Source organism: Sorex araneus, chromosome 2 (genome assembly GCF_027595985.1).
Source record: "Sorex araneus isolate mSorAra2 chromosome 2, mSorAra2.pri, whole genome shotgun sequence".
Classification (NCBI taxonomy): domain Eukaryota; kingdom Metazoa; phylum Chordata; class Mammalia; order Eulipotyphla; family Soricidae; genus Sorex; species Sorex araneus.
In genome coordinates, this window is record NC_073303.1 from 7,118,144 (window position 1) to 7,144,910 (window position 26,767).

General features: G+C 45.0%; 2 protein-coding genes across 2 annotated transcripts; one reads left to right on the forward strand and one right to left on the reverse strand.

The window, feature by feature from the left end:
* Nucleotides 1–12,993: 12,993 nt before the first annotated feature.
* On the forward strand, nt 12,994–13,938 carry LOC101544656 (olfactory receptor 2B2-like). The gene has a single exon (XM_004621927.2). It carries the CDS (start codon nt 12,994–12,996, stop codon nt 13,936–13,938), a length of 945 nt encoding a protein of 314 aa, XP_004621984.2.
* Nucleotides 13,939–16,029: 2,091 nt separating this feature from the next.
* Nucleotides 16,030–25,810, reverse strand: LOC101546519 (aminomethyltransferase, mitochondrial-like). The gene is made up of 3 exons (XM_012935820.2): nt 25,797–25,810; nt 21,110–21,212; nt 16,030–17,166 (listed from the first exon to the last, which is right to left on the reverse strand). Exons 1-3 carry the CDS (start codon nt 25,808–25,810, stop codon nt 16,030–16,032), a joined length of 1,254 nt encoding a protein of 417 aa, XP_012791274.2.
* Nucleotides 25,811–26,767: the final 957 nt, after the last annotated feature.

Below are 26,767 nucleotides of genomic sequence, written 5' to 3' on the forward strand. Positions count from 1 at the left end.
TTACAGCATATGTAGTGTCTGCCTTGCACGCAGCTGACACAATTCAATCCCTGGCACCACATATGGTCCCTCAATTACCACCATGAGTGATCCCTGAGCACAGAGCCAGGAGTATGCTCCAAGTACCACTGAGTGAGACCCAGAAACAAGCACCCAAAATAAATCCATTGTTTCTTTGAATCTTATTTCTGCAACCTGCTTCTCTTTATTGAAATTGTTTCCAGCCTAGCAGAAAGTCTCTTGAGTTTCATGTCGGTGTACACATTTATAAAGAATTTATACTCTGATTGATGGTGATGAAGTGTTATAAAAATGTAAATGTAAATTAGGTCCAAAATTCGGTGTAAGTCTTTTCAAGCCCTCTTGTTCTGTATCTTTCATCAGGATGGAGAGAGAGTGGAGATAAGAAACTTTTGTTGGTAGATGTCTACTTTTTCCTTCTTAAGTGCTCAGTTTCTTTGGCTGAAATTTCTAGATCAGAACTCTTTTCCCCAAAGCTTATTGGAAGAAGGGGCTTGTGGCAGGATGGGGGTGGGGGATGGAGCCTCAGCACAGAACAGGGTTAGAGACCGTGGTCAGGGACTTTACACGGGATTCAGAAGCATCTTCCCATCTGTTAACTCCCTTGACACTGTGGTCAGCCCCAGGAAGTGTGCACGCCCCTCAGTCCTCACTCGTGCTCTGGACCTCAGGGGGCACAGGCCTGTGGACATCCCACCCCAAAAAGGTCTAAAGTAGATAGGAGCCAAGGTTTCGAAGTCTTTCTGCCCTTGTCTTGAAAAACTCGATTAGCCTAGAAGGATTTGTAGGCTGGGCAGTATTTTGCTTGAGGCAGTTTCTCTGAGGCATTTGCAGGTTGGGCTTCTTGACTGGGGGTGAAGGACCAAATCCAGTCCTCATCCTGTCATGCTCTGTTATTGGGAATAAACAGGAGAGTCATGCTTTCTAAATGAATAGATTCATTCAGCTCTCATTGAGAAAATGCTTCTTTTCATCCTGGGTTTTCTTTCTTTCTTTCTTTCTTTCTTTCTTTCTTTCTTTCTTTCTTTCTTTCTTTCTTTCTTTCTTTCTTTCTTTCTTTCTTTCTTTCTCTCTCTCCCTTTTTTTTCCCTTTTGGGTCACACCCAGCAATGCACAGAGTTTACTCCTGGCTCTGCACTCAGGAATTACTCCTGGCGGTGCGTGGGGTAGCATATGGGATGCTGGGAATCAAACCCCGGTCAGCCATGTGCAAGGCAAACACCCTACCTGCTGTGCTATAGCTCCAGCCCCACTTTCTTTCTTTCTTTCTTTCTTCCTTTCTTCCATTCTTCCTTTCTTTCTCCCTTCCTTCCTTTCTTTCTTCCCTTCCTTCCTTTCTTTCTTCCCTTCTTTCTCTCTCTCTTTCTTTCTTTCTTTCTTTCTTTCTTTCTTTCTTTCTTTCTTTCTTTCATCTTTTCAGGCCATACCCAGGGATGCTCAGGGTTACTCCTGGCTCTGCACTCAGGAATTACTCCTGGCGGTGCTCAGGGGCCATATGGGATGCCAGGGATCGAATCCAGGTCAACTATGTACAAGGCAAAGGCCCTCGCCACTGTACTATCACTGTGGCCCCAATTCGGGGTTCTTTCTTGGTTGTGACCAAGACATCCACGTTTAGGGTGATTAGTATCTGCACGGCATACCTATTTGCATGGGAGGTGTTAGGGGGTGGCTTTAAGCTACACTGCAGTACTGGGGGGATTACTCTTGGCTCTGTGCTCAGCAGTGGTCCCTGCTGGTGCCCCGGACCAGAGGCAGAGCCAGGGATAGACCCAGGCATGCAAGACAGGTGCCTCTCCTCCTGCTGTCTCCATCGTCCTTTCAGTCTTTCACTCTGAGGCTTCTTGGAATTTGACATGCGTTCGGACCCTCTCTCTGTCTCTTCATGGGGGTTTTATGAGAGTTTACGTTTTATGTTACTGTGAGGGGATAGACACGTGACACCCCTGGGGATGTCTCTTCTACCTTCATAAAGATACGTTCACTGTGCCATTAGTCCATCCTCCTCTCTGTGAAATCTTTATTGGGGAAACACCAGAGCTGAGTAGAGGCCTGTGTGCTCCCCGCTTTGGAGCCAGGGCCGGGTGTGTGTCTGCACCGATGTTTTTATTGTTATTGGGTTTTAACTCATGCCCTTCCTCTGTTTGAACTTTTTTTAAGTGTTCTTTTAGATTGAATATTTATTACATGTTATCTCTATTTTTTATTGTATTTCTTTGGTTCTTTAAGGTTAACAATGGACATCTTTAATATGTCTTTGTCTGATTTCAGACAAGGCCCTTTTCACATTACTGGAAAACCTTTGCAACAACATTCTCTCATTTCCGTCTCTCTGGCCTTCGTGCTCTTATTGTCATAATTTTAGTTCTGCACATGTTGCAAACTCCACAAAACAACCCTCATCACACACTCTTTTCTTGATGTTTGCTTTGTGGTCATTTCAGTCACCAAGCAAACAGTCAAGTTTCGCTCCCTAAATGTTTCTAACTCTACCCATAACATCTCTGAGGTTGGGTAGGGTCTCCTGGCAGTAAATTTCAAAGAAACAAAAAGCCATAAAATAACCAAAGAAGGACCAAAGAGATAGTACAAGAGAAGTCGTTTGTCTTATATCCCGGAGACCCCAGTTCACATTCCCCTTGGACTTCCTATGGTCTCCTGAGCACCACCAAGGATCATCCTGAGCACAAAACCAGAAGTAATCCCTGAGCACTGTCAGGCATGGCTCCCTTAACTCAGAAACAAAAACCAAACAAGAAACAAAGAAGGAATGGGCCAGGAAGATAGCTAAAGGCTGCAGTGCATGCTTTGCGTTGGCATGCGGGGCCCTGAGTTCTATTCCCGACACCACATGGTTCCCCAAGAACTTCTGGGAGTGACCTCTGAGCACAGATTCAGGAGTAGCCCATGCCCCTCCTCCCTGAAGAATAAGATTTAAATGCTTGAAGAGACAAGATTATAATAATAATCACTGTCACTGTCATCTCATTGCTCACCGATTTACTCAAGCGAGCACCAGTAATGTCTTCATTGTGAGACTTGTTGTTACTGTTTTTGGCATATCGAATACGCCATGGATAGCTTGCCAGGCTCTGCCATGCGGGTGGGATATTCTCGGTAGCTTGCCGGGCTCTCCGAGAGGGACGAAGGAATCAAAAATCAAAAGGCCACATGCAAGGCAAACGCCCTACCAGCTGTGCTATCGCTCCAGCCATCATCATCATCATCATCATCATCATCATCATCATCATACCTTGCCGTCAGTTCAGAAATAACTGAGTTAGTTCAGTTCAGAAATAACTCTGGTCGGGGATATGCACTTATCAGAATGCAGGAACTGGGGCTGGAGCAATAGCATAGCAGGTAGGGTGTTTGCCTGGCATGCGGCCGACCCGGGTTCAAATCCCAGCATCCCATATGGTTCCCTGAGCACCACCAGGAGTAATTCCTGAGTGCAGAGCCAGGAGTAACCCCTATGCATTGCCGGGTGTGACCCAAAAAGAAAAGAAAAAATAAAGAATGAAGAAACCAAGACATTTCCCAAACTAAAAGTTCTCCTGGACAAGCCCCTAGCAACAGCCCTCAGTCCACAGCATCGTGAAGCATTTTAAAGCTTAAACACCTGCCTCGTAAAGCAGGCCAGGTCATGCCAGCAGCTGTGTGATCTGTCTCTGCCATTCTCCTCTGGGTTTTGTTCATGCCCTGCTGCAGGGTACGGCTTTCCTTTAGCCTGGGGCCTCCTCTGTGAGTCTCTGCCTGCCTGCCTCTCTCTGCCCCTGTCTCTCGCTCCTACCTTCTCTGTGTCTGTCTCCAACATGGGTATGTGTCTCTCTGTCTCTCTCCTTCCCTTCTTCCTACTTCACTTTCCATCTTCTCCAGAAATTCTTTTCTGTGACATAAAGGCAAGAGTCTGAGCCCAGGAGGAGTTTGGATCGGAGCGGGCACACCCCCCAACAGAGAGCACTTTCACAGCGCCACTTTTATTGTTGCTGGCTCTTTCCCTAGCCCTGGGCCTCACTAACTTTATTAACTGCTATTTAGAACGACATTCCACTTTATCATTAAGAAATCTTTCTTAAAATAGAGGTTTTTATTTTACTCATATGTGGAATATAATGTAACTGAGAAGTACAAGTTGGCAACGATGCAACTTCTGGCAGATATCTCTCTGGACTTAGTTACTAAAATACTAAATTACAGAAACCCAAAACTGAGAGGCCGCTAAGTGTGGTCACTCGACCTCATACCTCTTCATCCTCAGCAATGGAAAACAAATTATCTAATGCTTCCTTTTCAGCAGGTGTGACTTTAGGGGAGAGACTCTCCAAACAATAATAGTGAGTTTTGTTGAAATATTGTATGCAATCAAAGTGAAAGTAAAGTGAAATTTATTAGTTACACAGGCGGGGGGGGGCTTAGAGTGGGGGGGCTAGGGGTGTAGGGGGGTTTGGGGTGTGAGGGGGCGGGGTGGAGCTATACTGGGATTCTTGGTGGTGGAATATGAGCACTGGTGAAGGGATGGGTATTCGAGCATTGTATAACTGAGATTTAAACCTGAAAACTTTGTAACTTTCCACATGGTGACTCAATAAAAAATTTAAAAAAAAAATAGAGAGAGGTTTTACAAGGCCAGAGAGACAGTGCAGTGGATAGGGAGTTTGCCTTGCACGCAGCTGACCCAAGTTTGATTCCTAGCCCCACCAGAAGTTTGTAACCCAAACTATTCTCATTAAACTTAAAAATGTGCCTGGTAAGGAGGCAGTTTGGGGGGTGAAAAGGAACTTGGGGACATTGGTGGATGGATGCTGGTGGTAGGGATGGGAGTTGGAACATTGTGTGTCTGAAACTCTGTTATTGACAACTTTTAAAGCGAGGTGCTTAAATAAATTTATTTATCAGCAAACTCCTGAATTATTTAAGTATTTAAGGGCACAGCATGAGAAATCTGTGTCCTTTCTTTGTGAACCCTGCCAAGATGACCCCGTGGGTTCTAAATGTCCTTCTCCTGGGCACACTTCCAGACAAATTTCTTCTCCTCATTCAAGGTGATCCCAGTAGACCTTCCCCGGCCACCTTAGACTCTTGGTAGGTTTGGAGTTATTTCCATGATAGCAACCACTGCATGGCATTGTGGCTATTTACTTAGTCTTTTTCTTCCACCCCACTATGTCCCCCCTCTTCTAGCCAATGCTGTAAACTTTCTAAATTTTTATAGAAATAAAATATCTGTAACAGATCATGACACAGTACAATTATTTTCTTATTCATGCCCTGGTTAATATTGACATATAACTTGTTTTCTGTTATCTTCATTGATATCAGTATATCCTTTAGATACTAAGGATGCAAATCCTTTTTAAAATCTGCTCTTTTGATTTGTCTTTTTATTAATTGGGATTTTTGTTTTATTCTTGGGCCCCATCCAACAGTGTTTGGGGCTTACTCCTGGCTTGTGCTCAGGGATCATGCTACTGGGGAACCATATATGGCATTGGGGATCAAACCCAGGTTGGCCTGTGCAAGACAAGTGCCTACCCACTTTGCCCTCTCTTCTGCCCCAATTGGGATTTTGTTTTTTTAAATCCAGGATCCTATTCATAGTTTCTCTTCAGATTTTATCTATACCACTTAATTTTGGGGTAGGTAACTGCTTATAAGCTACAGGAAAAATACAACTTGAATGATTTCTGTACTCATGTGATTTTGTCTGTTTTTTATTTCATTAATTTATCTTACAGTTGTTCCTCAAATTTTAAAAATAAATTCAAAGGTGAAATGGGTAGAAAGGATCAATTTGGTAGTGCTACTAGAACTTTGGTGGTGGATGTGATATAGCATATACGAGATGTAGGTATTAGACTATATCTCTGAAACATACAGGATTACAAACCAGTAATAAATCCAAAACTAAAATGAAATCAAATAAATCTGCATAACTTTCTGCCAAAATTCACAGATGGCAGTAGAGAGCACTCTGCATATAGGGATGAGGAATTCTGCATTTCTCGCTGTTTTATTTGAGCATTGGAATACATTTTTCTAAATTTCAGATGAGTTTTACCATTCATTTGGAAAAAAGTTTTTTCATTCATTTGTATTCTTGATTCTCTATTAAATCTCTAAAATATGCTTCCTCGTTGATTAAATGATCATGAACCCATACTTTAAGGCCTGGGCAACAGGTAACCACTGGCAATAGCTAACCACTGGCCACTGGTAAAAGGATTGTTAGAAGGAAATAAAGGGTGGCAAGGGGTGGAGGGAAAGACAAATTTTTCATTGATAAAAGCAAATACAAAAATATCCTGAAATACAAGATATCCTTTAAACATATTTGATCCATAAAAAAATCTATGTCAGGGCCTGGAGCGATAGCACAGAGGGGAGGGCATTTGCCTTGCATGCGGCCAACCCAGGTTCGATTCCCAACATCCCACATGGTTCCCTGATACCACCAGGAGTAATTCCTGAGAGCAAATCCAGGAGTAACCCCTGTGCATCGCCGGGTGTGAACCAAAAAGAAAAAAAGTCTATGTCAAATACCTCTAAAGAGCACAGCTGAATTGTTCACAATCTTATAGTATTGGAGGGATTAAGGTTTGGAGTTACTGTCTAACCCAGGAGATCACCCGTGGTTAAGAAAAGAGTATCTCAGTTGAAAGTCCTCAAAGACTTTCATAAGAAAAGGATCAACAATAATGCCCTAAAGGAGAGAGAGAGAGAGAGAGTATGGAGGAAATTTTCTGCCATAGAGGCAGGGGGAGAGTTGGAAAGGGGGGGGATACTGGGGACATTGGTGGTGGAGAATGTGCACTGGTGGAGGGATGGGTGTTCGATCATTGTATGACTGACTCAAACATGAAAGCTTTGTAACTATATCTCATGTTGATTCAATAAAAAAGAGGGATGCATGGAGTCAACAGGCGCTTGAATGATAGTACAGTGAGTAGGGCACTTGTCTTGCATGCAGCACTATTAATAGGGACCATTAGCAATAACTTTTTTTTTTCGGTCTTTTGGACCACATCTAGCTAATGCTCAGGACTTACTCCTGACTCTGCCCTCTGGAATCACTCCTGGAGGTGCTTGGGAAACCATCTGGGATGCCGGGGAGTGAAACTTGGTCGGCCGTGTGAGAGGCAAGCTCCCCCCACACTGCATTATAGCTCCAACCCAAGCAATCACATTTTCTCAGTAAACTTATTGAAATGTTCATTTAAAAAGAAATAGAAAACCTGAATAGACTTACTGCAGTTTTCTAAGCTAGATGACTTTACTTCCAAGTAAAACTCTAAGAACATCACATGATATTAAAACAGCCTCTAAATCAAATCTATCTAGATCAAAATCTTGGGTTTTTGAAGGGGAGGGGTGGCACACTTGGCATCGCTCAGGGGTTGTTCTGGCTCTACACTCAGGGATCATTCCTGGCAGTGCTCCGGGCATGCTGACCCATGTACAAGGCAAACACCCTACCTGCTTATCTCCTGGATCATACTCTAAACAGGGCTGTAATTGAGTATGTCAAACCCAATTTCTATGAGAGAGAGAGGGTGGGGGAGATAGAAAGAGAAAGAGGGGGGAGATAGAGAGAGAAAAAAAATATTTCCAAAAAACTCAGCTCATCACCCAGCTACTAATAAATTTAGCACATCCATTCTACTTCTAGGATAAGGGGACATTTCTTGGTAATTTCAAATTTTAAGAACTTCTGAAACAATTTCAAATTGATGTACAATTGTTCCACCTGCAGAATAAAATTTATCTTTATTAATAATTTTGAGGTTAGTGCTATGTTTTATTTCTCTTTTATTTTTGTTCCATTTGGGGGTCACTCAGCAGTGCTCAGAGCTTACTCCCAATCCTGTACACAGGGATCACTCCCGTATGCTGTGCCAGGGATCAAACTGGGGCTGACTGCATGTAAGGCAAGCAACTAAACCCCTATACTATTTCTCTGGCCCCGACTTTCTTTTAAAACTGTGACTTTGGTCATTTAAATGAAAACTTCTTTAAAATATTGAAAATATGTCATATATTGGTACAATCTTTCTACGGATCATTGTCAACCTTCTACTCTTCTTTCCAGAAATAATCTTTGCTATTGACTATTTTAAGAGGCTGGAGAGATGGTAATTTAAGCCTCTTGCCTTGCATCCAGTCGACCTCAGTTTAATTCCTAGCACCACATATAGTCACCCAAGCCCTGGCAGGAATAATCCTTGAGCCCAGAGCTAGGAGTAGCTCCTGAAAACTCCTGAGATTTTATCAAACCCATCCTCCCAGTTTTGTTCAAATATACATAATCTGGGCCAGAGTGATAGTATAGAGGGTAGGGCACTTGCCTTGCATGGGACCAACATGCGTTCAATCTCTGGTACCACATCTGGGCATCCCCTGCAAGGAGTGATCCCTGAGCGCAGAGCCAGGAGTAAGCCCTGAGCACCTCCACCACTGGCTGTGCTCCCCCCACCAATACATAATACATAAACTTAATTTTCCAGTTTTGTTCTCTTTCCTCCTCTTCCTCCTCTGCCCTCTCCAAATGATTCCTGTGAATAACTAACAATTAACCTTTGTTTTTATTCTAGAGAAAAACAAATGTATTTTCTGATATAACCTCGATACATTAAAAATTCTATTTAGGTTTTTATTTGACATGTTATAACATTAGAACTGCATTCTGTTCTGTATTCTGTAACTGTATTCTGCATCTTGGTTCATTCAACAAAGCTAACTTTAGAAAGTACCTCCAAGCCATTTGCTAGAGCCATAATTCCTTCTCTGAGATATTGGATAGCATCCAGTTTGGTGGATATGAATATGTCCCACATGCTGGACATAGTAATCATGCAGTAAAATCCCCATCAAAAGCATAGTTTTCACCATATATAGCTATTGAATTTCTACACAAGCATGACTGTCCATGTATCACCTCCGTGGGAAATATTCCTAGGAGGAATAGCAGTAGATTAAGATTTTCAGAAGTGATTGTGATGTTTCCCCCAAAAAAGCTATGACACTTTACTTTACCCCAGTAATCTCTGAATACCTTTTCCTCTTCATTGTTCTTAGCAATAGAATTCAACTCTCCTTTTGATTCTAATCCACTGTAAAGTTTAAAGCACTGTATTATTATTATAGCCTTTTTTTTGAGAATTTGCGTATATTTTCTTATTCCTGTTAGTCATTTGGATTTGCTGTGCTATTTCTGTAATCTGTCATTTTATTATTAGCTAGATTGTGGTATTTTTAATTTAAATTTACTAAAAGCTTTAAAATATTTATCTTAATTTTTCAGAATTATGTTTTTCAAATCTATTCATGTGCAAAAGGAATTGAGATAAATCTACACACTAAGACACATAAAACTATGTGACTGGAAGAAAGGCTACAACTTATTTAGAATTTTACCACGCAAACTGTACATTCTTGAACTGAAAAGCTCTTAGTGAGAAAATCTAGGAAATTCAAAAGTCCATAAAAGATAACATGGTTTTTTATCACAAAGCAAATTCATAAGCAGTTTTAGTAAGATAAATACAATTTTATTTACAAATCAAAGGCTTCATAACATGATCATAAAGAATTTACAGGTGGAATAAAAATTCCATCCAGATACAAGTCATTAAAATGGCCTTAGAGAATCCAAGTTATTTGCCAAAGAAAATAAATCCAAATTCAACAGCACAAAATTCAAAGTTTGATAAGATACTTAAGTTCTGTGGCAACTATCTTGGAAAAAGTTGAGGACTTGGTCCCTGGAGAAGGAGTTGGCGAAGCAAATCGATAATGGGAGAACAGAGCCCACACGGTTCCCTCCCTCTCCTTCCCCACTGGGTCTGGTCATTATTATAAACTCTGGAAAAAAGAGTCCCACAATTCAATGTTTGAGAGTTCTGCCGGAGTCCAAACTATACACCATTATTGGTAGAGAAATGATACGTGTACCCGATATGCACGACTCTGGGGAAATTCTCTGGAAATAGTAATGAACGCCTTAATTCCAAACAGTGTGATTCCTCCACTCCACATCTGCTCACCTTTATCTTTTCTTCCAGCTGACTCTGGGGATGTCCTGGCTGGCCCGTGTGGTGCTATGGCTACAAGAAGCAGAATACGTTTCACCTACAACTAAAAGTACCAGATGAGGATGGCTTTGTAACTGTGTGTTTTAATCCTATTTGAATTCAAGATCTCTTGGACATAAAATTGATATTTTCATTGCTTAACATGGAGGTAAGTGAAACACATTTTAGAAAATTATTCATAAAATCACAGTGATGTTTGGGTGTTCCTATTTCATGGATTGCTTTTATTTCAAATCTGAACAGTGACCAAATTATCTGCTAGGAAAAATCAGGTTTGTTTAATTTCAGCTTCTATAAGCCTTTATATATATATTAACTTGTAATACATTTAATATAACATGCATATTTTATATACATTATATATTATACACATTTTATATAACATAAGAATATGTATTCCTGTAAGTCTATCTTTATATAGTCAAGTGTATTGTTGAATATGTTTATAAGGTCTGTGGGAAATAAGAACTTCAGAACAGGACAGTCTTAGATTCTTACCTTGAACCTGCTATTTAGTTCTTCGGAAAATAATTTCTCTGAGAATACAATTTCAGAATCTAAAAATTTTCTTTCATAAACTGGATTACAAAATTGGCAGATTTCTTTGTATTTGTAAGCCAATTAGCAATGCCTTAACTGCCTAAAAATTAGTCCTATTGTTTGTCCTTACACTATTGCAATAAGAAGGTATTTACACAATATTTTGAAGCTTATCTGATAGAATATGAAATAATTTGAAGTAACCTAAAAAACAAGTTACTTTAGGCTAAAAAAAATCAACTTTGTAACACTACAGAAGATATAATTAACACCAAAACCTATTAATTTATCCAACTATACAATGATGACTGGCAGATTGGAGCTAAAACTCTGACTTACAATACTGTTAATGATAATATTATGAAGTTGATGGGTTTTTTGTGCCATTTATTTTTAAATGTACTATAAAGTAAGGCAGTAATAATATAGCATATATATACTCCCTTATAAATTGATGGAATCATTGTATCCAAATGTGTTTTTCTATTTCAAGATACTTTTGAATATCATTAAATTCTTATGACTATGTTTTTTTAAAAAATGTTTGGCTTTGGGATCATATCTGGCAATGTTCAGGGGTTACTCCTGCCTCTGCATTCAGGAATTACCCCTGGCAGTGCTGGGGGTGGGGACCATATGGGATGCAGGGGATCAAACCTGGGTCAGCTGTGTGCAAGAGAAATACCCTCCCCGCTGTATTATCATTCTGACCCCTGCATTTTAAATTTTTGTCAGATGAGAGGAGACTAGCAATCCTAGAATAAATAAACTTATAAAATATGTAGGGAAAATTGGATACATGACATTTTCATGAATATAACTAATAATCAAAGACATTATGATATTGATAAAATAAAATTATTTAGAATGTTCTTTTATAATGTTTGTTGGGATGAACATATCTTTTAAAAACTGAACTGACTTTTGGGGCTGGAGCGATAGCACAGCGAGTAGGGCGTTTGCCTTGCACCCAGCCATCCCAGGTTCGATTCCCAGCATCCTATATGGTCCCCTGAGCACCGCAGTAATTCCTGAGTGCAGAGCCAGGAGTGACCCCTGTGCATCTCCAGGTGTGACCCCCCAAAAAAAATTGAACTGACTTCATTATAATAGTGTGAATATTAATTAATGTTTGTGGAATATAATGTCACTGCACCACACCTGGCAAACGTCTTCCCACTCTTGTCACCAGCTTCCTTTGTTCGTCCCCTCATGATTATGTCTCAAACTGGCATGTGGAGGGAAAAATCTGGGAAGTGTTGGGCTTTCAATGGCATCTGCCCACAGTTTCCACTTCCCTTTTGTCTCATCACTAACTAGCTGTGTTTCTATGTGCCAACCCCTCTGCTAGGCAATTTCCACTAAAGATCCATGTAGGTACATGGTAGGCGCTTGCTAGACTCCCTTGGGTTGGGATTGATGGTTTGGAGGTTGAGCAGACACAACCGGGAAAGGCAGTTTTTCAACTGGCAGAGCCACTTCTCATTGGCAATCTTCAGCCTGCAACCTTCAGCGACTTCAGCTCGTAGGGGCCGAGAGCTAGTACAGCACTTCTCATTGGCAATCTTCAGCCTGCAACCTTCAGCGACTTCAGCTCGTAGGGGCCGAGAGCTAGTACAGTGGGCAAGGCGCTCACCTTGCACACGGGCCATCCAGGTTTGCTCCATGTGGTCCAGCGGGTTTGCTGTGTGCATTTATGATTCACAGAAACAAAGTTAGAAAAGCATTCCTATTTCACATGGGAAGAGCCGGGAGCCTCTTAGGACAATGGGATTAACTGGGAAAGGAATCTCCAACCTGTCAGATTCCAAATTCCATGTGATCAAATAACCCTCTATGAATTCTGGATTTCTAAATTGGAAAAAAAGATTGTATCTGCCAACTTAGCAGGTACTGTCTACATTGTTGGTTTGGGTGGGAGGAGGAGGGACAGAGAACGGTGGGAAGGAGGTGGGAACCGAAGGAGATCTCAGTGATTTTATCGGATTCACGCAAACAGGGATGCTCAGGGCATTAGGAATGCTGAGTATCCCTCTCTGTGTCTGTCCCGCCTGACTGTAGTCAGCTACGGAGAGAGAAGTGAAATCGATGAATTTGCAGGATAAAAAGACCCAAAAAATGAACCCTGTGCCTGTGCAAACTGGTGATAGACTCGGAGATCGAGCCTGTCGAGTCTATCAGGTTCATTTTGCAGAATCACTTTAAGATATATTTTATCAGTGCACTGTCTGTCCCTGTAGTTGACCTGTTTTCACAAGCGAGTTACCAAAGCACGAGCAAACACGCGCTGTTCCCACGCTGACTCTCTCTGTCTCCAGCAGCAGGGGCGGCGGCAGCTGGCATGACGCGGGTCAACGAGAGCAGCGTCCCTCGGGAGTTCCTCCTCCTCGGCTTCTCGGACCGGCCCTGGCTGGAGCTCCCGCTCTTTGTCGTGTTCCTGGTTTCCTACATCTTGACCATCCTCGGCAACCTGGCGATAATCGTCGTGTCCCGCGTGGATGCCAAGCTCCGCACCCCCATGTACTTCTTCCTGACCAACCTGTCGGTGCTGGATCTCTGCTACACCACCAGCACCGTGCCGCAGATGCTCATCAACATCCGCAGCGCCCGCAAGGTCATCAGCTACGGCGGCTGCGTGGCCCAGCTCTTCATCTTCCTGGCCCTGGGGTCCACCGAGTGTCTTCTCCTGGCCGTCATGTCCTTCGACAGGTTCGTGGCCATCTGCCGGCCCCTCCGGTACTCGGTCATCATGCACCCGAGGCTGTGCGTCCAGCTGGCCGCGGCGGCGTGGGTCAGCGGCTTCAGCAACTCCGTCTTGCAGTCCACCCTCACCCTGGAGATGCCGCTCTGCGGCCACCACGAAGTGGATCACTTCTTCTGTGAGGTGCCCGCGCTGCTCAGGCTGTCGTGCGCGGACACGACGGCCAACGAGGCGGAACTCTTCTTCATCAGCGTGCTGTTCCTCCTCATCCCGCTGGCGCTCATCCTCGTCTCCTACGGCTTCATCGCCCGGGCCGTGCTGCGGATCAAGTCGGCCGAGGGCCGGCGCAAGGCGTTTGGAACGTGCGGCTCCCATCTCGTCGTGGTGTCCCTTTTCTATGGCACTGCCATCTACATGTACCTGCAGCCCCCGTCCCCCGCCTCCAAGGACCGGGGGAAGATGGTGTCCCTCTTTTACGGCATCATCACGCCTATGCTGAACCCCATTATCTACACACTTCGGAACAAAGATGTCAAGGGAGCCTTCAGGAGACTGGTGACAAGGACCTTCTCACTCAAGAGATAGGAACACGGGGGGCCAGAGCAAGGGGACAGTGGGGAGGGCGTTTGCCTTGCACCTGGCCCACCTAGGTTGGATCCCTGGCGTCCCACACGGTCCCCCCAGCACTGCCAGAGGAATTCCTGAGTGCACACAGCCAGGAGTAACCCCTGAGCATCGCCAGGCGTGACACCCCCCTCCCCCCCCCTGCCAAAGCAGAAACAAACTAAAGAAATAGAAACAGCCAATGAACGGCAGGCCTGGTTCAAGACTTCAGGCTGACATCTTTTATTTTATGGTTTTTAGTAAAGAAATTTTTAATGCAAGGAGGAGAGAGAATAAGTCAAGGTTTAAGAGAGAATGAGGACTTCTCTACAGGGAAGAGAAAGCCCCACGGAATTTTAAAAAAGAGAGAGGGAAAGGAAGTATACCCCAAGTTGGGCTGGCAGGCCAGGCCAGAGTGGAAAGCCAATTTTAGCTTATTTTAATAATTCTCTCTGAGTTGCTTTATTCTCACTCCTCTTAGAGCTATGTATTAAGAAGATCACCTTCAAATAAATCCATAAAGGGCTACCTGTATTTTCTCTCGCCTAAATATGTTCATTGTACAAATCAAGAGAACTGGTCTATTATGATCCCCTAATAGTGTATTTAAGATATTTAAAATTTCAAACTTTATTTTTTATGAAGAAAATTTGTTTAATGATTTTGAAGAGTCTGTGAAGTGAATATTGGGCCCCCATGGGTAAAGTTCAGCTCAGGGTAAGAAAAGTCAGAGAGACCCAACCGGTCCCACAACAATTCTGAGGCCCTGGGAGTGTACACATACAGAGTGAATCTGTGTCACCACTGACCCCAGCCATCTCCAAATTTACACACAGGCACTGTATCCCAACTCTGAAAACCCTCTGGGAGTCAGGAATCCAACATGACCGGGGAGAGGCAGCATTCTGTAGTCATGGAACATGAACTAGAGGAGGTGGCCAGTATACTGGCATGACCCTCTGCAGGGTGAAAAACTATGGTGAGGCAGGTGGGGTCCCCATAAGTGAGCCTTCACTCCACAGCCAGCAGCTAGCAGTGAAGGGAGAGAAACCTAGATGGATGCGGCCCAGCAGCCAAGAGTGAAGTTGATGGGCTCATAGGCTCAAACAGGATATTGGCAGGCTGGAGATGTAACAGTACAAGGATTAAAATGCTTGCCTTGTATCCACCAACCCTGGTTCAAATCCCTGGCACCACATTATGATCCCCTGAGCACAGCCAGGAATAGACCCTGAGCACTGCCGGATGTATCCCCAAGACCAAAATAATATTAATAAACTAAAAATAGGACATTCGGGCAGGCTGATTCATTAGTTAGAAAAGGGCTCGATGGCCCAGAGAGAGTACAGCAAGAAGGGCACTTACATTACACAAGGCCGAACCAGGTCCAATCCCTGGCATCCCATATGGCCCCCTGAGCACCACCAGGAGTGATTACTGAGTGCAGAGTCAGGAGTCAGGAGTACTCCCTGAGCATTGTCGGGTGTAGCCCCCCCAAAAAAAAAACCAAAAGAAAAGAAAAGGACTGGGGGTGGGGACAGAGAAGTAGTATAGTGGGTAAGGTGCTTGCTGGCCTTGCACACAGCTGACCTGTGATCTATCCCTGGTGCCCCATAAAGTACCCCCAGCCCCTCCAGGAGTAATCCCTGAGTGCAGAGCTAGGAGTAAGCACTGAGCACTGTTGGGTACCCAAAACCAAAAAAAAAAAAAAAAGGAGAGAGTTTCTTGGGGCTAACAAGATAGCACAGAAGGAAGGTAGGACGCTTTTCATGTGGCCAACCTGGGTTCAATCCCCAGCATCCCATATGGTTCCTGAGCACTGCCAAGAGTAATTCATGAGTGCAGAGCCTGGAGTAACCCCTAAGCATCACTGGGTATAGCCAAAAAAAATCATAAACAAAAAAAGGGGTCTTTAAATTGAGTGGCGGGGGCGGGGGTCAGCCAGAGATAGTGGCACCAACAACCAGACAACCAGAACAAATGTCCACTCTAACCTGATGCCAGTTCCTAACTAATCCCCAGAACATGCTCAAGGCAAGGCTCCTATAGCAGAGGGCCATGATACTACTCTCCTCACTTGAGCATATAGTAGTTTGTGGGCACAAAGGGCATTTTGCTGACCACAGCCATCTGCTGCTTCCGCCGCACCTCTACCAGCAGCTGGGTGCCTGGCCGACTATACTCAGAGGACACATACCCCATCGCCACATCCTTCTTCAGGCAGGGCGACGGACAGCCACTGGTTACAGCACCAATCACGGTACTGTCCGTGCTCAGGATGGGGCTGTGTGCCCGCATAGGTGCCCCCTCACAGGTTAACCCCACACGTTTCCTCTGCACCTTGCCCTTCAGCTGGGGAACGATGACCCTGGCTCCAGGGAAATCCATGGCAGCTCGGCGGCGTTTTCCCAGTGTCCAACTGAGGCTGCCTTCCACCGGTATGGTGTGCTCATCAATGTTGCTCCCATATAGGCAGAGGCCAGCCTCCACACGCAGGCTGTCCCGGGCCGCCAACTTCACCTCCGGGTTCTCCAGCAGAGCTGTTGCTGCCGGCACAGAGATCTCCACACCATCTTCTCCCATGTAGCCACACCCGGTCACACGGCAGCTGGACACACCAAACACCTCCATCACAGCACTGGTCATGAAGGGCAGTTTCTTCAAGTCATCTGCCAAGCCGGTCTGGAGTACCTGGGCTGCAGTGGGGCCTTGCAGGGCCAGCAGGGCATCATCCACCACCTCCAGGCCCACATCATCACCCTTGTTCTGAAGCTCCCTGAGCTTGTCCTGCATCAGGGCCAAGTCCTTGTCCCAGCAGCCAGCGTTGGACACCACATACAAGTACCCCTCAGAGGTGTTGGTCGCAATAAGGTCATCTAAGATACCTCCGGCCTCGTTGGTAAACAGCGACAGAGTCCCCTGGTTTGGTCTTAGTTCTGCAATATCTCCAACCACCAAACTCTCCATCAACTTCACTCGATCACCACCAAAAATTTTAGTCTGCAGCCTGTGGGACACATCGAAGAGCGAGCAGTGCCGGCGGGTGTGAAGGTGTGAGTCGACGTGGCTGTCCCGGTACTGCATGGGCAGACTCCAGCCTGCGAAGGCCACCATCTTCCCTCCACGGGCCAGGAGGAAGTCATACAGGGGGGTCTGGCGGAGCACATCCTGGGAGTCACTGTACAGACGGCTCACGGTCGAGGGAAGTGCCTGTGGACGGGAGTCCAGACAGGCCACCCCTAAAATTTCAAACTTTATATCAGAGGTTTGTATATGGTGTAGTCTTAAGCTTCTGTGAGACTTTGAGAGTTCTTAAGCTAAAGCCCCAGTCATTTCCCTGGGTGCCTGTCATTAAAAAGAGAGTCTCTGCTGGGGCTGGAGCGATAGCACAGCGGGTAGGGCGTTTGCCTTGCACGTGGCCGACCCGGTTTCGAATCCCAGCATCCCACATGGTCCCCTGAGCACCGCCAGGGGGTAATTCCTGAGTGCAGAGCCAGGAGTAACCCCTGTGCATCACCGGGTGTGACCCAAAAAGCAAAAAAAGAAAAACAAAAAAAGAGAGTCTCTGAATTCTTCCAAGGGTTTCTAGTCTAAGGCCTGTGAAGAAAGCCAGGCTTAGCTCCAATTTTATTGTATCCAAGTTAGCAGAGAAAAAATGAAAACAAAGGATGTATCCAAAATACTGAGAAGAATTTTGACTTGCTTCACTGGAATGAGAATTCAGAGCAAAACGCACAGTATGACATGGTTTAACCCCCAATCATTCAGCAATAAAGTGACCTGAAAGTGAAGAGTGATGTGTGAAGATAAACAGTATTCTCTCAGGGAAGTGACACTCAGAGTAGGGAGACACGGTCACAAGGTGAATGTGGAGACGAGCCAACTGCTCCTTCAGAGAACAAATATGACTTTCCGTGCCATAAAAGATCCCCCATCACATGACGGTGTGCTTTGCCAAGTTAAGGAAATGATTAACTAAATGATTGAGGGGCCAGAGAGATAATACACCAGGTAGGGCACTTGCCTTGCATGCAGCTGACCCAGGCTCAACCCCTGACACCCTCTATTGGCCCCAGAAGCTGATAGACGTGATCCCTCAGTACAGAGTCAGGAGTGAGCCTGGAGCACCCCCAAGAGTGTTCCAGAAACCAAAAACAAAAAATTAAATGAAGGTCAAACTGAACAGTGAAAAAATCAATGATATCCTCACTTTTAGAAGCCTTTTTTATTGTGCTGTACTATTAGCTTAAGGGAAATCCATTGGTGCTTTTTGCATTTAATTCAGTCTTATTTAAAAAGTCATTTCCCATTGATGGTAAGCTTTTTTGATAGTTACTTGTCAAAGGATAGTATTTGGTAGAAGTTTTATATTTATAGAATTGTGTCTCTTTTATATATATTAAGGGAAGTAAGGCTATGCTCATGGCTTACTCCTGCTCTGTGCTCAAGGATCACTCCTGGGGTGCTCAGGGGACACCTGAGTGAGTTAGAAGCACAGGGAAATGACAAATGTTGCTGGAAGTGGTGCTGGGAATTGAACTAAGGTCAACATGCAAGGCAAGTGCACTAACCCCTATACTATCTCTCTGACTCTATCATTTCTATTTTGGTTTGAAAAGTCTTCACAATTTGTTCGAGCCCTGCTTTTTCAAATAACATTTATTGGTAAAGATTTTTATGGTAAATTAAAGAGTAGAAAATCTTAGAAATGATAAAAAAAGGGAGAAAGAAATTTATTTTTCCACTCCACCTATCCTACAAAAGCAATTTACCTCCACATCAAAATAAGAGTTGTCTCTTATGGGTCTGAAGCCCTAGTACAGAGGGTAGGGCGTTTGCCTTGCACGCGGCCGGCCCGGGTTCGGTTCCCAGCATCCCATATGGTCCCAAGAGCATTTTCAGGAGTAATTACTGAGTGCAAAGCCAGGAGTAACGACTGGGCATCTCCAGGTGTGCCCCCAAAACAGCAAAAAAGTTGTCACTTGCCAGTAAAGGTGCTAAAATGTAAAGATAAAAATTGTTTTTGCCCTGAAGGGGTTCCTAATTCAAAGGTTGAAAGTGAAGGTTCATTATCTGTTGACACATACTTTAGTGGCATAGAGTTCCATTCTGTATGCTCCTGATTCCACAGGTGAATTTGGACAGGGCATTGAGTAGATAGTTTGTTTCTACCACATCTAGGGACTCATCTAGAAAAACACAAAACACTTCGGACTAGATTATGTACTTGTATGTCTGATACCAAATAATTCTAGACACTGTTAGAAATATTATCCAAGTCATAGCTAGTGGTCTCTCCAGGTGGCTGGATTTCCACACAGAATGATCTCACGTGGAATATTCATATACATTGGAATACTATGCAACTGTAAGAAATGTTGAAATTCTGCAGTTTGCTACAACATGAATAGAACAGAAAGTCATGCTAAATGAAGTAAGCAAGGAGGAGGACAAACACAGGATGATCTCACTTATATGTGGTATATAGAATAACTCACTGTCACTGTCATCCCATTGCTCATCGATTTGTTTGAACGGGCACCAATAACGTCTCTCATTGTGACTTATTGTTACTGTTTTTGGCATATCGAATATGCCACGGGTAGCTTGCCAGGCTCTGCCATGCAGGCGGGATACCCTCCGTAGCTTGCTGGGCTCTCTAAGAACAACAGAGGAATCGAACCCGGGTCAGCTGCGTGCAAGGCAAACTCCCTACCTGCTCTCAACCCAAGAGAGTGGAATATTCAAACCACAGAGCCAACAATGCTGAAAATAAGGGATCCAACAACCAAACTTTAAAATGTGCCTGTTACGGTGGAAGGCTGGGGATGCGTGGGTGGTCGGAGAGAATTTGGGAGCCCTGGTGGAGAGAAGATGACACTAGTGGTGGGACCGGTGCTGAAACATAGTATGTCTGAAACCCAATTAGGAATAGCTTTGTAAAGTTTGATGCTTTAAAAGATAAAATAGGAGGGCTGGAGTGATAGCACAGCGGGGAGGGCATTTACTTTGCACAAGCCAGAGCCAGGTTCGATTCCCAGCATCCCATATGGTCCCCTGAGCACCGCCAGGAGTAATTCCTGAGTGCAGAGCCAGGAGTGACCCCTGCGCAATGCCAGGTGTGATCCCCAAAAAATTAAAAGATAAAATAGGGAGAACGTGAGCTTCTCCAGAGGGTAGAGCGCACAGAGGTTATCCCAGAAATAAAAAGGACTCATCCCAATCTGAGATTCAGGTGACCCCAGAATGGAGTCGTGAGCCACTTGCTTGCTCCAAGTTACTTTTATGGTTGTGTAAATCTGTTGCTAGGGTGTTGTCAAGGGGAAAGGACTTTGAACACTGAGAAATCCCCTTATAAATTCTTATTGTGGCCTTTGATTTCTGAGGCTTCTCTCCCGCAGGGCAGGCTGCTCTGGGCCTGCGCTGGTGCTGAGGACACGGTTACCAGGCCCCGTTACTACAGTTACAGAGGGAAGGTGGCCTTCATGCTTTGGGATGGGGACTGTGTAACTTCTTTACATCACTTTTTTATTATTACTGCTTCCCAGGTCATTCCCTGCAGACGCCCCGTCTGCCTGCCTTCTCCAGGCAGCCCTTGGTTGAAGCCGCCACGAAGCCCCAGAGCCCCTCTTCGGCAACCTGTGGAGGGTCCACCACCAATTTGGACAAGAAGTGAGGGGTCCCAAGTGTGAGCTATTTCTCCCTGATTGCCTTTGCCCTAACCCTCTACCGAAATCACCTTAACAGTAACTCAGGCCACTAAATAGTTGAAGAGGACACTAAAGTGCTCAAGACCAGCGTATAACTTCATTTCACAGACCCCAACGTGGCAAGCCAAGGTGCTATGCCCAAGGTTTGCTCAAGACAACACAGGACATATGACATGCTTCCCAGTGTGGTATGTTGGGGAAGTCACTTGAACCAAATGTGAAAACAGAATCCACAAAAATGACTAAATGATTTTATTTCACATAGACAATAGTCACAGTTCAGGAAGTTTCTTTGAGGCCAAATATTTGATGGCTAAAAGAGTAATTGCTCTGGAAGATCTTAGCGAGTGGGTGAAGGTCACCTGTGGTTAAGGCCACGGCCATCTAAACCTCTCGGGTGAGCAGTCCCACCCGCGTGCCTTCCCCCAGCCTCCCTGACTCACCAGCCACTCCTCTTTTCTGTGTAAGCTCTCCTTCAGCAAGACATACTTAAGGTGGCCCTTGAAGCCACATGGGAGAGTGACCAAGTTCTCTGGGGTATCTGCCCTATACACAGAAGGTACATACATTGGTATGTTTCTTTTTACTTTTTAACAATCTGTCAAATGCTTGGTTATTCAAACCAGAAGAGTATGGGGCTGATTTCTTTCGTGCCAAGACAGAAGAAAATGCTTTGTGCCAAATGATGGTGACAGGAGCAGCGGTTGAAACCATCATCTCAAGCTCTCTAAGCGCTTCCAGAGAGGAGGGAAGCTTCCTGCAGTGCCCGTGGGAGAATCATGCCAACCTTTGATGGGCTCTGGCATAACTGCTTAGAGAGCAAATCTAACTACTTCACCTTCTCACTGGGACAGCCCGTGGGCTGGGGACAGTTGTCCTCACACTGCTTGAGACTCACTTCTGAGGTCAGAGTTGAGTGACATCAAGTAATGCCCCTCAATGTGACAGGCATGGAGAGGCCCTTACAGAACAGGCTTTGGATGAATCGAGACCCCAGAGGATACAATTTTCTGTATCAACTGAACCCCTGGATGCCTCCGTTTCCTTTTTAGGAAAGCAAAGATAATAGAACCTACTTCACAGGATTGTTGTGAAGATCAAATAAGGACATACGAAGCATGCAAGCCCCCTGACCTTAGAGAAGGGACCATTTTCATCTTTTACACCATTTGACACAGTGCTCATAACAGACTGAAGTGATTCATATCTGATAGAAACTGGTAAATCTTCTCTGTTAAACGGTGATGCGCTCAGCAGAGTTTGCCCGGCTTCACCAGGAAAACTATAGGCTAGTCTTCAGGACTGTGAAGTGCAGCTGAATCAGCAATGTTGAGTCATTATAACAGCTAAGTTTCAAGCTCTGGCTCAGCAAATTGTGACTATGTCAGGACTTGCACAAGCCATTTTTCGAGGCCTGTCAAAGGCCCAGCTCAATCCAATATGCTGGGCAATTAAAAAAAAAAACATTTTTATAAATCATAAACCAAGCAAGCTGTAAGTAAACTACAGAGATCTGAGGCTTAGAGGTTAAGGGATTTGCATCTCCAACAGCATGAAAGTAACCAATTCATAATGAAAGTCGTATAACAACTTCCAACCCAGTGTTCTATTATAGACGTTGATCTCAGTCTTGTTTTCTCAGCTGAGAGATCCAGAAGTCCATCATACCCGGAGGATGGGTATTGCTGGGCCTACTGCCGGTTAGTAATGCAAGGCGCTCAGAGACACCCTAGATGAAGGCAGTTCAAAGATCCCTGCCAGAGGATCTGTTCTGGGAACATCCAAACTTCCGGCCAAAGGTCCACGTTAGTGAAGATTCAAGTTTGCGTTGTACAGCTGGCTCAAGCAATTGATCATCAAAAGTTAACTGCAGAGTCTGTGAGGGGGCCTATTGACGGGGCAGCTGTGGGAACTGCGTGGCTGAGGGTTGTTTATCCTGCTTTCCAGGGTGTGCCCGGCGCCCTCCTCCTGCCCCGTGACCATCTTGCTCCAGGATCTCCAGTCTCACAGTCTGAACAAGAATGTTATCTTGGAGGTTACACTTGACATCTGAAGTTACGTCTGAAGAAAGAATGAAATCGCATTTGAACAAGTCACTGTTTGGGTCTGCATATAATACTGTGATGTCTTACCCAGAAACAGCATTAGTTACCAAACACTAAATGCTACCAGGGCGTTTGAGAGGCATCAAATCTTAAATTTTTTGGCCTGGATTGTGGGTGATACCAAGGGTTCAATCTCTGACTCTGAAATATAAAATATTGCTTATTAAAATTCTTGAAGTCTATGAAGACTTTCCTCTAGTGTTTAGTAATAAGTGGTATGATTTAATAAGCTACTGCTATAATGTAAAAAAATATAAACCCTAATATTAAATATAGGAATATTAATGCTCAATGCTTATAATGTAAACGTTAGAAATAGTGCTAATTATTAATATTACTAATATTTCTGTTATTATGAGTATAGAAAAGAATCTTTAATTTTGCATGCCTATCAGAACAATGCCCTTATTCTATTTATTTTTATTTATTTAATTTATTTTTGGGGGGTCACACCCGGCAATGCACAGGGGTCATTCCTGGCTCTGCACTCAGGAATTACCTCTGGCGGTGCTCAGGGGACCATATGGGATGCTGGCAATCGAACCCGGGTCGGCCGCATGCAAGGCAAATGCCCTACCCGCTGTGCTATCGCTCCAGCCCCAATCTATTTATTTTTAAAGTCCATCCCCTTTGCAGTTCAAATTTGTGAGAAGTTATTCCGTGTGTAGCATTTAAAGTAATTTTGATTTCAAAATGCCATGTTCAACTTGACTTTTATAAAGAACCTGAAACCTGGGGCCGGAGCGATAGCACAGTGGGTAGGGCATTTGCCTTGCATGCAGCTGACCCAGGTTCGATTCCCCAGCATCCCATATGGTCCCCCAAGCACTGCCAGGAGTAATTCCTGAGTGCAAAGTCAGGAGTAACCCCTGAGCATTGCTGGGTGTGACCCAAAAAGCAAAAACTAAAAATAAATAAAGAACCTGAAACTTGGGGCTGGAGAGAGAGTACATTGGGCAAAGTGGTTGCCTTGCACCAGGTTGATCCAAGCTCGAACCCCAGCATGTTCTATGGTCCAGAGAACCAGGAGCGTAGCTGGGTACATACCCACCCCCATCGTACACCTCCTATCCTCCTCCACCCCTGCCAAAAAAAGAAAAATAGAACATGAAACACTAAAGTCTAATTTTAAGAAGGTCCTTGTATGGGCATGTTTTCTGATTGTCTTTGATAACATACCAATATTATAATTGCTTTACCAAGTGCATATATCCCAAGATAGAAGTGGGATAATGGTTAAATAGAGATAAAAAGTCCTATATTTACATGTGAAATAAAAAGGTAAAATGAAATTGGCTCTAAGATTACATTGACTTTCATTTTGTCCATTGTGTGCTTTTGTGTTTTCCACACTTTCTTTCGTCAAAATGACTTAAAAAAAAGAAGTGGCTGACTCATACAGCGATCGTTTACCCATCCCTCCACCAGTGCCCATTCTCCACCACCAATGATCCCAGTATCCCTCTCAATCCCCAACACCACCTCAGTCCCCCACCCCAGCCCACCTCTGTGGCAGGGCATTCCAACTTGTTCTCTCTCTCTCCTTTTGGGTGTTGTGGTTTGCAATAGAGGTACTGAGTGGCCATCGTGTTTGATCTATAGTTTACTTCCAGCGCGTATCTCCCACCCCCAGCGGGTCCTCGAACCACACTTTACCTGGTGTTCCCTTCTCTATCTGAGCTGCCTTTTCCCCCAGCATGTGAGGCCGGCTTCCAAGCCATGGAGCCAACCTCCTGGTACTTATCTCTACTATTCTTGGGTGCTAGTCTCCCATTCTGAAACACAAGCACCAAAAGTTGTAAGTCTGTAACTGTGCCTCACAGTGATTCACTAATAAAAATAATAATAATAAATAAATAACATTAAAAAAGAAAATATAAAAAATTTTTAAATAAAAATATTAAAAAATAAAAAAGAAGATCTCAGATGTGAGATCAGAGCTCTGCCCTCCAGCCCCAGTGTTGTCTTGGAGTTCCCAATCCCCCTCCTCATAGTGCTGCACCCTATGTAACATCAGCTCATTAAAGTTATTCTGGGGCTGGAGCCATAGTACAGCGGGTAGGGTGTTTGCCTTGCACACAGCCAACCCAGGTTCGATTCCCAGCATCCCATATGGTCGGTCCCCTGAACACCACCAGCAGTAATTCCTGAGTGCAGAGCCAGGAGTAACCCCTGAGCATCTCACAGTGTGATCCAAAAAGAAAAAAAAAGTTATTCTAAGATAATTTTTAAAAAATTATCTGGGGCCAGTGTGATAGCAGGTAAGGTGTGTTTGCCTTGCATGGCCAACCCTGGCTGCAACAGGAATAAATCCTGGACCTCTCAGAAACAACTGAGATACTGTGTCATTGGTAGAGAATCAGTATTTTAGAGGGGTCAGAACTATTGGACCGTGGGGATAAGAAGCTTGTCTTGCACAGAGTCAACTCAGGTTCAATCCCCAGCATCCCATAATGCCCAGTCCCAGCACTGCCAGTAGTAGTTCCTGAGTGCAGAGCCAGGAGGAAGCCCTGAGCACCCCTGGTGCGCCTGTATTTGTGAAAACTCCTTTATGTCTTTTATTTTATTTTTAGGTTTTGTTTTTGTTTTTTTGCATTCAATGTGCACATAGGATTTGAGTTTCCGTGTTTTAACATTGATTTTCCTTTTGCCCGTTGTATGTCTCTGAGTTTTCCACACTGAGTGTGCTGTACTGTTTGTTTGTTTGTCTGGGGCTGCGCCTGGCGATGCTCTAGGTTTGCTCTGTGCTCTGGGCTCAGGGATCACTCCTGGGGGGGCTCAGGGGACCATGTGTGGTGCCAGGGACAGAACCCGTGTTCTCCACCTGCACACCAAGCTGACCCTCGGCCCCCAGGCGGAGTCAGCAACAACGAAACCTGTGTTCAGTTCCTGATTTGACCGGTGATCGGGACCGGTGGTTGAAACTCCCGAGAATGCGGAGGCCGAGGCCCTGGCCCGGGAGGTCCTTCCCAGGGGCTCGGGGTGCCCCCCGGGATGATTTCCCTGCCCTCCCGCCAACAGTTACCTGCCACAGGGCATCGCGGGCTCCTTCAGGCTGCTCAGTTTCCCCTTCCAGGGAAGCTCCCCCGTGGCTCCAGGGTAGGGGAACCCCCTCCCCGCAGCCCCTGCCTCTCCAAACCCATCCTCAGCACAACCGCCGCGATGGCCCAACGGACTCTCCTAACGGCCACCGGCCACCGTTCTGGCCGCGAGGGCCCCCAGCGGGGCCTGTTGCAGGTGGGGGTGGGGCAGCATTCCAGGCTGGCCCCGGGCTCGACGCTGCTGTCCACCGGCAAGGCTGCCCAGCCCAGACCAACCGCGAAGGGGCAGGCCACTCTGTCCCGGCCTTAACTGCGGTGGGATCCCCGCTTCCCGCCCTGCCGCCCACTCCTTCCAGGAGCTTCCGCCCAGCCCCCCAGCAGGCTGGTGTTTGACTTCTCCCCTGCATTTGTCAGTCGGCTGAGGGGTAGCACCCCAGTTACCTTTAAATTTGCTTTCTACAGCTTCTGTTACCCAAGGGCAACTGGAGTCCAAAATTATGTGCAACAAGTGTGTGTGTGTGTGTGTGTGTGTATGTGTGTGTGACAGAAAGGAGTGAGAGGGGGAAAGAGGGAGAGAGAGGCATGTGTGAGAGAGAGTATATACAGGAGTGAGAAAGCAAGAGGATGCAAAAGCACATCTATTACCATCTATTCCGATGACTGTTCCATTTTATTTTTGTTCATTTCTTACTGGGCCTAAATTATAAATGAAACTTTATAGTGATCTGTTTATGTTTCAGGCAGGCAGAGGGGCTACTGTGGAAGCAACAGGTGTCCCCTATCTGTTTATTTCATCTGTCGGTTAATTAACCAATACCACACTTTTAAATAGTCTATAAGAAACCTTGGACTGGAGTGATAGCACAGTGGGTAGGGCGTTTGCCTTGCATGCGGCTGACCAGGGTTCGATTCCTCCATCCCTCTCAGAGAGCCCAGCAAGCTACCGACAGTATTC